This window comes from Petromyzon marinus, chromosome 65, assembly GCF_048934315.1.
Source record: "Petromyzon marinus isolate PM22_M1 ecotype Great Lakes invasive population chromosome 65, UKy_Petmar_22M1.pri1.0, whole genome shotgun sequence".
In the NCBI taxonomy this organism is placed as follows: domain Eukaryota; kingdom Metazoa; phylum Chordata; class Hyperoartia; order Petromyzontiformes; family Petromyzontidae; genus Petromyzon; species Petromyzon marinus.
The window spans coordinates 8,482,105-8,496,531 of NC_133731.1; the positions used below are offsets into that span (position 1 = coordinate 8,482,105).

General features: G+C 54.6%; 1 protein-coding gene across 1 annotated transcript; it reads right to left on the minus strand.

Moving 5' to 3' along the window:
- Positions 1 to 344: 344 nt before the first annotated feature.
- On the minus strand, positions 345 to 8,746 carry LOC116956378 (uncharacterized). The gene is made up of 3 exons (XM_076054347.1): positions 8,495 to 8,746; positions 7,001 to 7,402; positions 345 to 3,368 (listed from the first exon to the last, which is right to left on the minus strand). Exons 1-3 carry the CDS (start codon positions 8,666 to 8,668, stop codon positions 1,272 to 1,274), a joined length of 2,673 nt encoding a protein of 890 aa, XP_075910462.1. The 5' UTR covers positions 8,669 to 8,746; the 3' UTR covers positions 345 to 1,271.
- Between the last annotated feature and the right edge of the window lie 5,681 nt (positions 8,747 to 14,427).

A 14,427-nucleotide genomic window follows, 5' to 3' on the forward strand; every position in this document is an offset into this window, starting at 1 on the left:
GGCCTTCATAGGTGCTGCTGCTCGCTAACAGCACTTTCCCCAACAGCCTGTTCAGGCGATACGGGGAATCTTTGTATTTTTTTGTAACGTCCATAAAATTTCACAATACAGCCGTAACCTACGTTGAGCGGGCGTAGCGGTCGCGAAGTGGTGAGCGCACTGCCGCTACGCGAACCGGTAACGCCCATGTTCCATTCCCAGCCACGGGCCGGTTCTCCCTCCAACTCCTGGCTCCACCAATCCTCACCGACTGGCTCGGTGAAGTATGGTCAAACCTCCCCCCAACCCCCAATTCACATCCAGACAGTGGTGGGGGAGACCATCATCCAAGCAGTGGAACGACAAAGGGCTGTAAATATGTATTACAATTGCTGTCATATATATAAAAATCAATAATACAATAACGATAGCTAGATCAACGTTAAAAAGTAGGTTACGGAGGTAACTGTGAACAGCTGCTGTCAGAAGAGATGCACACGGATAAGTTAGGCCTATGATAATAGGTTTTTCCCCTTTTTTCTGGCAACAAAACAGTTGTGTGAATATGTTAAAACACCAAACTGAAACCTTTTACGAGGAATCATGTCTGCATTAACCACAATGCTTGTGGTCAGAATGCAAACAAAACACACTCTGATAATATATGCATCGTCCTTGAAACTGATTGGTCCACACCAGAGACAGCTTTCTTTTGAGCCTCGTCTCCAATGGTGTTAGACCAGAGGACGTCAAAAGTTAGGCTTATCCGTTGTATTATTTTCAAGCCGTCAATGCTGCCGTGCCATTGTATACGTTAGATCGCATAAGCAGCACCGGGAAGATTAGCTCATTACTTATATTAATAAGGTGGCACGGGTAAAACTAAACAAAAACTCAAAAAACACCACCACTGCAATTGTATGGATAAAAATAAATCGCCAAGCTTTTGAATGACTCCCCCCACGCCCGTTGAAACCGGTTGAATAGCAGTACAGTTAAAACGATTACATTTTTCTTATACCAGGTAAGGCCCCACTGAGCTGCTACATAGCGGGTGAATATTTGGTTTGGTCTGATTTCCACTTTTCCCACTGGCACAGCATCCGAGCCAAGCCAGCGTGGCGGCTGGCACGGCTGCGGGTGGCTTTTTCAGCGTGCCGTTGAGCCGAAACAGAGCCAGAGCCGTGAACACGTTTTGGCGAAGCCGGCCTCGCCAAAAGGCGGCAAAAACCGCGGGGTTCTGAGACCGGTGCCGGGTTCTCGATGTCGGGCAACGGCGCGCTCCGTCCGACTCAGTAGGCGTAGTCCACGGCGGGCAGCCCGTGCCGGATCACCAGTAGCGCCGCTCCGAGCTCGCCGTGCCAAGACCGCGGCACTCGCTGACCCCACACGCAGTCGCCACCGTCGCCGCCATCTCCGCCACCGTCGCCACAATCACCAACACTGCCGCCGTCGTCCTCCTCGCCGTCGCCGTCGCCGCAACCGCAAGTCGGCGGCGCCGCCAACAACCGCCGAGCCAGACGGCCCAAACGGGGGAACCTGGAGCCGCCGCCGCCGCAATCGCCGTCGCCACCGGCGGAAACAGCGCCGGTGGCGGTGCCGGCGGTGTCCTCGGCACCATCGCCCGCGCCCCACCAGGCGTGCGGGCACCGCGTGCGCTCCACCGGCGGCTCCAGCAGGTACACCGTCACCTCCTCCGCCGGGGAGAGGCGGGCGCCGGCCGGCCGGTGCTCCGCGATCACCTCCTCGAAGCGGCTCCAAATCTCAGAGGAGCCGCTGGCGCCGGCGCCACCGCGCGCCGCTCCACCATGCCCGGCGCCGCCGCGTTCGTCGTCATCGCGGTTGTCGTCGTCGTCGCCGCCGCCGACGCCGGCGTCCTCGAGGAGCCAGGCGCGGGCGCGGGCGGCGGCGCCATCGCTGGAGAAGAAGGCGCACTTGAAGCGCGGATCGAGCACGGTGGCCAGCGCGGAGCAGCGGCACGACTCCAGGGCCTCGAGCGCGCGGCCCAGCGGCGCCAGCAGCCCCGCGCGAAGACCCTCGTCGTCCTCCTCCCCCTCCCCCTCCTCCTCCTCGTCCTCGTCGACGGCGCCGCCTCCGCCGGAGCCGCGAGCGTCGTCCGCGGCCGGCGTCCGGCGCTCCCCGGACGACGCTCGCGCCGCCGCCGCCAGCGAGCGCAGCAGCACGCGCAGCAGGGGGATGGCGGCGCCCAGCGTGGCGTCGGGGCGCGCCAGCTCCCGCGCCACCTCCGCCACAGGCCGCAGCAGCAGCGCCAGCAGCTGCAGCAGCCGCTCCTGGCTCGCCGACAGACGCAGAGAGGTCCAGTTCGTGCCAGTTGCGCCGCCGGCGCCGCCTTGCTTGTGCCGGCGCGCCGAAGCGGAACGCAGCAGCCGGTACGCGCTCGTCCACCCGCCGGCGAGGCCCGTGGCGCGGGCGCCGGCGGGCGGGGGTTGCCGTCGCGAGTCGGCGTCTCCGCGGCCGGCACGCCGCCCGCGCAGCACCAGCAGCAGCCGCTCCGTGGCCGCGAGCGCCAGCGCTCCGCGGGCGACGGCGACGCGCAGGAGGTGCGACGCGCACGGCGCCGCGGGCAGTGCCGCCAGGGTGGACGCCTCGCGCGCCAGCTCCTCCGCACTCCCCACAGCCTCCGCGTCGTCGGTGAAATCGCCGCCGCCGCCGCCGCCGCCGCACACCAGCAGCACGGACACGCGCCGCACGCCCCAGAAGATCACCTTCTGCAGCTCCTTGGCGACGGCGGTGGCGCGCGGCGGCGCGAAGTCGGTGGGCGCGCAGCGCACCAGCGCGCGGCGTCGGCAACCCTGCCGCCGGCGCTGCTGCTGCTGCTGCTGCTGCTGCCCGGATCCGCCGCCGGCGACGCGGCGGCAGCGCCAGTGGGCCGCCGTCAGGAGCCAGGGCTCCCCGTCACCGGCACGCAGCGTCCGGGCCGACAGCGCCACGCTGCGGGCGCCGCCCAGCAGGCAGAGCAGGCGGGCGCGCAGCGCCGCCAGGACGTCGGGCACCACCCGCTCGGCGAGCAGCGTCGGCGAGCCGGGCCGGTAGCCCGGAGAGAGGTGCGCCAGCAGGCGGCGGAAGCCGGCGTCGCGCACGCACGAGAGCGGGCGCCCGTCCTGCGCCACCATCTCCACCATCTTGCAGTCCAGGGGCACGACGCGCATCGCGCAGAAAGGGGCGAACGCCGGCGCCGGCGCCGACGTTGACGACGTTCTCGGTGACGCCGTTGGACGGCCCCGCGTGTGGCCACGCACCTGCGGCTGATGATTAAGTTGCGGACGCTTTTGCTGCTGCTGCTGCTGATGATGATGCTGCGGATGCTGCAGATGATGTTGAAATTGTAAGGGTATTTCCATGGAGACGTTGCTTACGTTGCCCTGCACCTGGGGGAAGACCACAGATGCTATTGTGGCCAAAGCCGGAGATGCCACCATCACCACCAACTCCAGCACCACCACAACCACCACCACCACCGCATCACCACCAGAACCACTTCCACAACCAACTCCACCACCTCCACCACCCATCACCACCACCACCACTACAACCCCCATCACCAACAACAACCAGCATTCGCCCATAAGTAGCGGTGACATCACCACGGCTATGTATACGTTAAGGCCACGTGAAGTGTTTTAACCCCCCGGTGCTCCGCTCGTTGTTGTCAGCGTCACTCCTCTGCCCTCCGTTGTCCATCACGAGCCTCTTCCATAGAGGCCCATCTTGACACTGCTGTTACCAGTCGTTGGCAAGTCCACTCAGCTCCACCACATCACTCCATCTTTTCTCTAGCCTGTGCCGCGCCTGTTTATCCCCCTCTATCCGGCCGAACAAAAGCTGTTTGGGCATGCGGTGGCTGGGCATGCGGGCTACATAACCCTGCCAACGCAGCCTTGCCTGCCGGAGGAGTTCACCGATGGGACTTTGTCCACATCTTTCGAGGATTTGTGAGCTCACATAATCCAGCCTGGTTAAACCCAGGATGGATCGTAGGCAGGCCAGCCTAAATGTTTCTAACCGGTGAAGATGTTCCAATAAGGGGGGTCCACGTTTCGCAAGCGTAGAGAAGGGAGGGCATAACCGTGGCCGAGAAGACCCGAAGCTTCATGTGGAGCGACAGACCAGGTAGCTTCCAGTATTACGCAGCCGAGGAAAGATAATGCCACCCGACTGATTCGAAGTGATACCTCTGCTGTCAAACTGGAGGTTTCACAGCATAAGCACACTGCCCAGGTAGGGAAAACGCTCCACTCCTGCCCCATCACCAATGGGGAGTTGAGGGGGTTGAGTGTCTGATGGTACAAAATACCCAGGCAGGTGCTTAGCTTTGGTGGGGCTGATTGGCGGCACGCTCCAGGTTCAGCAGTAGCGCCTCCAACTCCTCCTCTGAGTGAGCGGCAATCACAAGATTATCAACATACATTACATGGTTGACCAAGAGGGAGCCATCCATCTACCGCAGCCGGGCATCGATCAGCCTCCCATTTGATCTGTACCAGATAGAAATTCCGCTGGTACAGACATGGAATGTTTCTCAAACTACCATTCCCTGTTCACCCCAAGGTGAACAGGGAATGGCTCCGACTTCCGGCCGAGTAGCAACCCAGAGCCCAGGCCTATTGATGGTATCACAGGCCTTGACCAGGTCAATAAAGCAGAGATGTAGGTCCTGAGGGAATTCCCTACACCTCTGCTGTAGAAAACTAACAGAAAATGTGGGATCTGTGCAGTACCGCCCTGGCCTGAAATCATATTGGGGCTCCGCAAGCCTCTCCTCATGTGGCCTTATGTCCCATAGGGGATAAAGAGGATTAGCTAAGCGTCTGGCAAGGCGATGTAATAATCCTTGTCAGGACCTTTCCCGGCACATTGAGAAGGGAGATACCCCTGCAGTTGTTACAGTCTGTGCGGTCCCTCTTCGTAAAGAGGAACCCATCCAGTGGTCCACACAGTTATTATGTCATATAGTGCACACAAACGCCACCCTCCCTCAATATTATGCTTGGGAGATCATCTCTGCCTGGCACTCTTCCTGGTCTCAGACTATGGATCGCCTTCTGTACTTCAATAGATGACACTTCAGTCAGCCACTCACAGGGTGCGACTCCTTCCAATATTTGAGACACGGCAGCCTCAGCACGGTCATCCCCACTTTGCCCCATGATGTTTCCAGGCTGAGGGATTTCCCGTCCCCCAAGACAACACATAAATGCTCGGCCAATTTTCAAACCTGTTCCTGGGGGTTGGAAATCGGATCACCTGTCTTTACCCTCAGGATGGTGATAGGTGTGGCACTGCAAGTTACATTTTTGATGGCGTTAAAGTGATTTGTGATCCCAGGCTACCTAGGGCACTCTCCTCAGCAACCAGCGACAAACACTCATCCTTGGTGCGCCGCACGACTCTCCGAACCTCCGAGCGAAGGCTGCAGTAATCCTCGTCATTCTCCGACATGGGATGCTATAGACGGTGGGAGCGGTTCCGTCGCTTTTTCTCAGCCAGCCGGAACACCTCCTCCTCCATCAGCCAGGGTCTGTGGGGAGGTCTGGACCGCGTACCCAAAGCAGCCATTGCAGCTGCATGAGCCACAGTCCTAAACATTGCCCATTTCCCCACGGCATCAGGAGGAGTGGGGGACGATGCCAACCCCAGCGGCAAGCGGTGATGACATTCTTGCAACTTTCATCAGCTAGCCGAGACCAGGCCACTGTGGTTTTACCTAGGGTCCTAGATGGACACCCACCACCGGAGTGGAAGAATGGCAGGAGCATCTTACAGATGACAAGCCGATGGTCAGTGGGCAGATCCGCTCCACGGGAGGTACTAGTGTCAAGGGCATGGGCCCGCATCCGCTGTTCCGTCATTATATAGTACAGCAGATGTTATTTCTCGGGCCGGGGGGGAATCAATGATGTTGTGTGGATGCGCCGATGACGGAACAGCGTGTTTGTGATTTCGAGCCCATGGGCTGCACAGAAGTCGAGCAGCCTCCTACTGTTGTCATTGGGCTGATCTGGCCCATGCCTTCCAATGACTCCAGCCCAGGTGCCAGCATCATGACCAACTCGGACATGAAAGTCACCCAACAGGATAACTCTATCCCAAGGGGCCACTTTAGCTGGCACCTGTGACAGGAGGTCATAAAAGGCATCTAACTCATCGGCCTTGCCTGCATCCCTCCACTGATCTTCAGTGGGGGCATAAGCAACCACCTCCACCACTCCTTGCCTCTGGTTAATGGGGAGGCGAGCCCACAGGAGACTGGGGCTTACAGCTTTCCACACCTCCCCGCCACACTCCCATGCCCTCTTCATTCTTGTATTCACAAGAGCCACTCCCTATTGCTTGGCAGTCTCCTGCCCCTAGTAGAGGACTGTCCACCCCTCATGATGATTGGGGCCAGAGCCAGTCTACCAGACCTCCTGAATACCGCAGAAATCCAGGCAGTACCGGTCCAGCTCCTGACAGACGAGTGGCAGCTTCTTCTCCGCAGTGAGCGTTCAAATATTCCACGTGGCCACCCGCAACTACTTTTTGCTGTTTCTAGAGGAACCCCGAGGGTAAGGATTCAATCTTCTGGATCCGCCAAATGGGGTTTGGCCAGGAGACGTCATAGACGCCGGTGCCCCCGGAGCTTTCAGTACAAACTGAGTACGATATTTTTCATGTAGTTTAGGGGTAGGTGAATTGAAGGTGGGGGTACCATCCCCTCGCACCTGTCCAGAGCCCCTATTTGGCCACTTGTGGTGGCTACAATGCACCATGAAGGGTATAGCTGATTGGAATTTTGCCATCCCTCCATGGCATTGCTCACATCCACCACAGCGTTACCATCCGGCACCCCCGAGGTAGGGGGTTGTTTTTTCCCCACCACCACCATGAACACCACCACCCCCCCACCACCACATCATGCCTGATCACATCTCCACCACTCACCCTCCATGTCTGCTTCCCATCCTACAAGTTGCTAACCATATCCTGCCTCTAGCCTCCCCCCCCCCCCAAATTGACCAACCTCATTGATGCAGAACTTCATCTCCACGAGGCCGTCGTGGGGCCCTCCCTCGCTCCCATTGGCCGCCGCCGCCACCACCGCACTCGGCACGCTGGGCGACGCCGAGAAGTAGTCGACGGCGCCGCTGCCACCGGCGGCGCCACCGGCCCCCACCGGCGCGCCGGCCCCGCTGGGCACGCCGACGAGCACTGGCGGCGCCTCCTCTCCGGCCTCCACGCACCACCGCTTGGGCGCTGGAAAGTCGTCGGCGCTGCCGGCGCTACCGCTGCTGCCGCTGCTGCCGACGGGGTCGCCGATGATGACGCCGCCCCCGGCGATGGCGCCGATGATGGCGTGGTGGTGGTGGGGGTGAGTGGAGGAAGTCACGTGGGCTGTGTGCACCTTCTGCCGCTTGCGGTATTCCTGGCAGGCGCCGCCGTTCCGCTGGCATTAGAGCCGATTCCACCACGCCCCCCCCCGCACCGGGCTACCGGCGTTAGCCGTGCGTGTGAACGTGCGCATGTGTGTCTGTGTGTGTGTGTTATTGGTAATAGTGGGGAGCGGTAGTTTAGGTGATAGCGCGCTGTGCTACGAACCCGGCGGCCTGCTCGCGGCCACCATTGCCACCTACCCCCTCGTGTGCCGGCCTTCATCGGTGCTGCTACTCGCTAACAGCACTTGCCTTCTCCCACACCTCCGATTAGCCACGGTTGGCTACGTACGGTGCGAAGGAAATTCAACATGTACACGTACATGAATAGCCAAGGCAAGACCCTGCTGAGGAGGAGTCCTCGGGCTTATTGTGGCTTCCCAGGATAAGTATTTATTGCCTGCCAATAGTTCTGGCTGTGGCTTCAATGTGATGAAACTAAAACTTTTTATTTGACCAGGTAAGGCCCCACTGAGCTCCGTCGCTTTAAAAAAAAAAAATCAGAAGTGACCTGACCATCCCGAATTGCTGAACGAAGTGGCTGATCATTTTATAGTGTGGAAGTGTTGCTACATTGGGGGGGAGCGCAGGTGGTGCATCCGTCAGTCATCTCAGGAGGTCAACCCATATTACACCTGGGCCTATCCGGCGAGCCTTCTACACTTCACATGATGGCCTCAAGCTGCACCGACAAACTAAACAGTTTTTAAAATTTTACCATGTAAGGGCCCACTGAGCTATACACAGAACTCGAAAAGTAAATGTTGTGGGTTTACGCTCCAACACACCGTTTAGTGTCGCACGTTTTGTTTTACGTTACTAATTGCTGTGTTGGGTGGTGGCGGGTTTAACGACAGATTTATATTCAGAAGCCTACTTGTTAAGCTATATACGGCTCTTTATCATAAGCGGCGCGGACATCACAAATGATAACAGCTCAACGAAGTGGCCTATCATCATCGTGTGGGAATTCACAGCAGCAGCCAACTCCTCTAAACGTGTGACGTTGATCCTAAATGTGGAGTGAACAACCGGAAGACGCCAGGGCGAGGCAGTTAACATTCCGTACAACGCCGCCGACTCACCTGGTAGGCGACCTTGTGGTGCAGCCACAGGTGGCTGATGAGGTTGGTGGTGGTGTAGTCGGAGGCGCGCCGCCCTCCCCGGGACACCTTGGCGCCACACAGCTTGCAGTCGGCGCGGTTCGGTGTCTCCGCGTTCAACTCGAAGAAGTTCCAGATCTGGCTGTAGCGCCGCATGGTGGCGCCGGTGCCGTCACGGCTTTTGCCGTCCCCGCTGCTACCGTCTCCGCCGTCTTGCTCTTCCGGTTAGCGGGCTCGTCGAGCCGGTTAGCGGGGCTCACCTAACCGGTTAGTGGGGCTCACCGAGCAGTAACCAGTTTACATCTTGCCATGGACTTGGCGAGCATCGGCTCTGGGGTTCAGCGCCGGATCGGCAGTTTGATGGCAGTTCACTAGCAGTTCAGTGGTGGTTCAGTGGTGGTTCAGTGGTGGTTTAGTCGCAGTTCAGTGGTGGTTCAGTGGTGGTTCAGTGGTGGTTCAGTGGTGGTTTAGTGGTGGTTCAGTGGTGGTTCACTAGCAGTTCAGTGGTGGTTCACTAAGGTTCAGTGGTGGTTCAGTGGTGGTTCACTAGCAGTTCAGTGGTGGTTCACTAGGGTTCAGTGGTGGTTCACTAGCAGTTCAGTGGTGGTTCAGGTGTGGTTCAGTGGTGGTTCACTAGCAGTTCAGTGGTGGTTCAGTGGTGGTTCACTAGCAGTTCAGTGGTGGTTCAGTGGTGGTTTAGTCGCAGTTCAGTGGTGGTTCACTAAGGTTCAGTGGTGGTTCAGTGGTGGTTTAGTCGCAGTTCAGGTGTGGTTCAGTGGTTTAGTCGCAGTTCAGTGGTGGTTCACTAAGGTTCAGTGGTGGTTCAGTGGTGGTTCACTAGCAGTTCAGTGGTGGTTCAGTGGTGGTTCACTAGGGTTCAGTGGTGGTTCACTAGCAGTTCAGTGGTGGTTCAGGTGTGGTTTAGTGGTGGTTCACTAGCAGTTCAGTGGTAGTTCAGTGGTGGTTCACTAGGGTTCAGTGGTGGTTCAGTGGTGGTTCAGTCGCGGTTCAGATGTGGTTCAGTGGTGGTTTAGTAGCGGTTCAGTGGTGGTTCAGCGGTGGTTCAGTCGCGGTTCAGTGGTGGTTCAGGTGTGGTTCAGTGGTGGTTTAGTAGCAGTTCAATGATGGTTCAGCGGCGGTTCAGCGCCAGGTGCGTTGGTGTTTAATGAAGTCGCACAACTCCCGACTCCAATCTGAAATAAAAATGTAGAATCAGCTCGAGTGACGCAAGCGCCACTCATGGCTTGTAGCCTACGGCACACAAACTCGTTAACTTCGCCCCTTCTACGTGGTGACTTTACCGAAAGAACCAAGAATATGAATCCCTGCAGTCACGAAAGCTTTACATCTAAATTTAGAGGCAGCCTTCTCCAACAAATGCTGCTATAACGTGTGGTGGAGTTCACATGACAAAGTGTTTGTTCGCTAAACCGCCGAACTCGCTCTGTTGTAGTGTGCCGTTATAACGATACAGTAACGCAGATCTCACGGCATCTCACCAAGTGGCGTGTGTAGTCCGTCGCATCTCGCCAAACTTTATCGTGACTAGTAATAGGTTTTTACCCTTTTAGCTGGCACAAAAACTGACACCTTTTTATACAAGGGATCATGTTTGCAATAACCACAACACAAGCAGTCAAAAATGCAAACAAAAAGAAACAACTCTGATAATGATATGCACTGTCCTTGAATTTGATTGGTCCACACCCGAGACGGCTTGTCTTAGAGCCTAGTCTCCACTGGTGTTGGACCAGATGACGCCATAAGGCGTACGTCTCGGGTGTGGACCAATCAAATTCAAGGACAGTGCATATCATTATTAGAGTTGTTTCTTTTTGTTTGCATTTTTGACTGCTTGTGTTGTGGCTATTGCAAACATGATCCCTTGTATAAAGGTGTCAGTGTTTGTGCCAGCTAAAAGGGTAAAAACCTATTACTATATCTTGATACTGGCAAAAGAGGTCTCATAATGTTTATCGTGACTACTTTGTCGTTAGTACTTTGTGCATTGTGAATTTTTTTCGCTTAACTTGTTTTTCGCTTGACGCGGCACATTTCAGACCGCATCCATGACTACCGCTACTACTAGCAGTGGTGCCTTATAAAAACGAGGACCTCGCTGGATATATGAAGGGCATACGAAGTTTGGCTGGAGGTTACAACCCGACATCATCCGTACGGAGGAGGGCAAAAATATCTGAGCACTCGAGCCGGTGGTCTGCGCTCCTTCAACGGACGAGGAGCTGCAAAATTGCGGGAGTTCTCTGTATGTGTGTGCGTTGAACTTCTTTCGCACTGTACGTAGCCAACTGTGCTCAATCGGAGATACGGGAGGACAACAAACTAAACACAAAAGGTAGTTCTAAAGAAACGAGTTTTCAATCTAGATTATTTAGAAGTGCAGAGCTCCAATTGATTCTTAATATCGGAGGGAAGAGCGTTCCAGACGGCCACATCATCAACATCACGACCACCATCATGTATGTATGTTGAACTTATTTTACGCGCTTTCAGATGAGCTTCTGCGGCCACCTGAAGAAACCCATACCTTCCGCGAGGGGGAAACGCTCTATCCCCGTACAGACGAAATAAACAGATGGACATTAGTTTAACACGTAGGCTTTCGGCACCAATATCATCCATAAGAGGTTTTTTTGGGGTTATCTCGCGTACAAATTTGTCGTTAAACCCTCCACCACCCGACACAGCCAACTAGTAAGGGTTGTCACGTAAACAGAACATGACAATTCGTCACTAGTACAGCACACCCACCGGTGTGCTGGCGAGCCAAGCCACATTTACAATCGGAATACGCCGCAAGGCCAGTAATTACAACTAGCTTCATCAGGCGACAGTCAGATTTGCGGAGAAGTCCACTTGTTTAGTTCTTTAAATGAGATTAGCTTACACACCTTGCTGTACCACCTTCTCCTGGCAGAGCCAGGGGTACGGGGCTCCTCCTCGACGCCCACCCACGGGTAGGGAGGAGTTTCGTGGCCCATCTGTGTGTGAACCACCAACCCTCGATTCCACAGTGCCGGATCACAGACGTGCATAGCCAACACCGCCACCACTTCCCAGCTTACGCCACACGTGTATAACACGCTACACACACGTGTATAACGCACTACTCACACGTGTATAACACGCTACACACACGTGTATAACACGCCACTCGCACGTGTATAACACGCTACACACACGTGTATAACGCGCCACACACACGTGTATAACGCGCTACACACACGTGTATAACACGCTACACACACGTGTATAACACGCCACACACACGTGTATAACACGCTACACACACGTGTATAACACGCTACACACACGTGTATAACACGCCACACACACGTGTATAACACGCCACTCACACGTGTATAACTCGCTACACACACGTGTATAACACGCTACACACACGTGTATAACTCGCTACACACACGTGTATAACACACTACACACACGTGTATAACACGCCACACACACGTGTATAACACGCCACACACACGTGTATAACACACTACACACACGTGTATAACACGCTACACACACGTGTATAACACGCTACACACACGTGTATAACGCGCCACACGCACGTGTATAACACGCCACACACACGTGTATAACACGCCACACACACGTGTATAACACACTACACACACGTGTATAACACGCTACACACACGTGTATAACACGCTACACACACGTGTATAACGCGCCACACACACGTGTATAACGCGCTACACACACGTGTATAACGCGCCACACACACGTGTATAACGCGCTACACACACGTGTATAACACACTACACACACGTGTATAACACGCTACACACACGTGTATAACACGCTACACACACGTGTATAACACGCTACACACACGTGTATAACACGCCACACACACGTGTATAACACACTACACACACGTGTATAACACACTACACACACGTGTATAACACGCTACACACACGTGTATAACGCGCCACACGCACGTGTATAACACGCCACACACACGTGTATAACACGCTACACACACGTGTATAACACACTACACACACGTGTATAACGCGCTACACACACGTGTATAACACGCCACACACACGTGTATAACACGCCACACACACGTGTATAACACGCTACACACACGTGTATAACACGCTACACACACGTGTATAACACGCTACACACACGTGTATAACGCGCCACTCACACGTGTATAACGCGCTACACACACGTGTATAACACGCTACACACACGTGTATAACGCGCTACACACACGTGTATAACACGCTACACAAGTGTATAACACGCTACACACACGTGTATAACGCGCTACACACACGTGTATAACACGCTACACACACGTGTATAACACGCTACACAAGTGTATAACACGCTACACACACGTGTATAACGCGCTACACACACGTGTATAACACGCTACACACACGTGTATAACACGCTACACACACGTGTATAACACACTACACACACGTGTATAACACGCTACACACACGTGTATAACACGCTACACACACGTGTATAACACGCTACACACACGTGTATAACACGCTACACACACGTGTATAACGCGCTACACACACGTGTATAACACGCTACACACACGTGTATAACACGCTACACACACGTGTATAACACGCCACACACACGTGTATAACACGCCACACACACGTGTATAACACGCTACACACACGTGTATAACGCGCTACACACACGTGTATAACACGCTACACACACGTGTATAACGCGCCACTCACACGTGTATAACACGCTACACACACGTGTATAACGCGCTACACACACGTGTATAACACGCTACACACACGTGTATAACACGCTACACACACGTGTATAACGCGCCACACGCACGTGTATAACACGCTACACACACGTGTATAACACGCTACACACACGTGTATAACACGCTACACACGTGTATAACCCGCTACACACACGTGTATAACACGCTACACACACGTGTATAACGCGCCACTCACACGTGTATAACACACTACACACACGTGTATAACACGCTACACACACGTGTATAACACGCTACACACGTGTATAACACGCTACACACACGTGTATAACACACTACACACACGTGTATAACACGCTACACACACGTGTATAACACGCTACACACGTGTATAACACACTACACACACGTGTATAACACGCTACACACGTGTATAACACACTACACACACGTGTATAACACGCCACACACGTGTATAACACACTACACACACGTGTATAACACACTACACACACGTGTATAACACGCTACACACACGTGTATAACACGCTACACACGTGTATAACACACTACACACACGTGTATAACACACTACACACGTGTATAACACACTACACACACGTGTATAACACGCTACACACACGTGTATAACACGCTACACACACGTGTATAACACGCCACTCACACGTGTATAACGCGCTACACACACGTGTATAACACACTACACACACGTGTATAACACGCTACACACACGTGTATAACGCGCCAATCGCACGTGTATAACACACTACACACACGTGTATAACACGCCACACACAGCATAGCACATGCTATTAACATACTATACATATGCTGTAACCTACTGGACGTCCGTCACAAAGGGGTTTTTAGCTCATCGCATTCCTCCTGCAGTGAAAATATTTTGATTCTGTTCGACATGCTAGATGTACTGTACACACGCACTGTACGTGTACCACTGTACAGGGCGTTCCAGGTGTCTTACGACTTCCCAATTGACCCCTAACATTTATTTTTGTTCTCCTTTGCACGTCCATCCCTCTTGTAAACGAAACCTTACTTCTAAGAGGAACAACTGCACGTGAGCTAGGGCCATCACGCTACAGAGAAT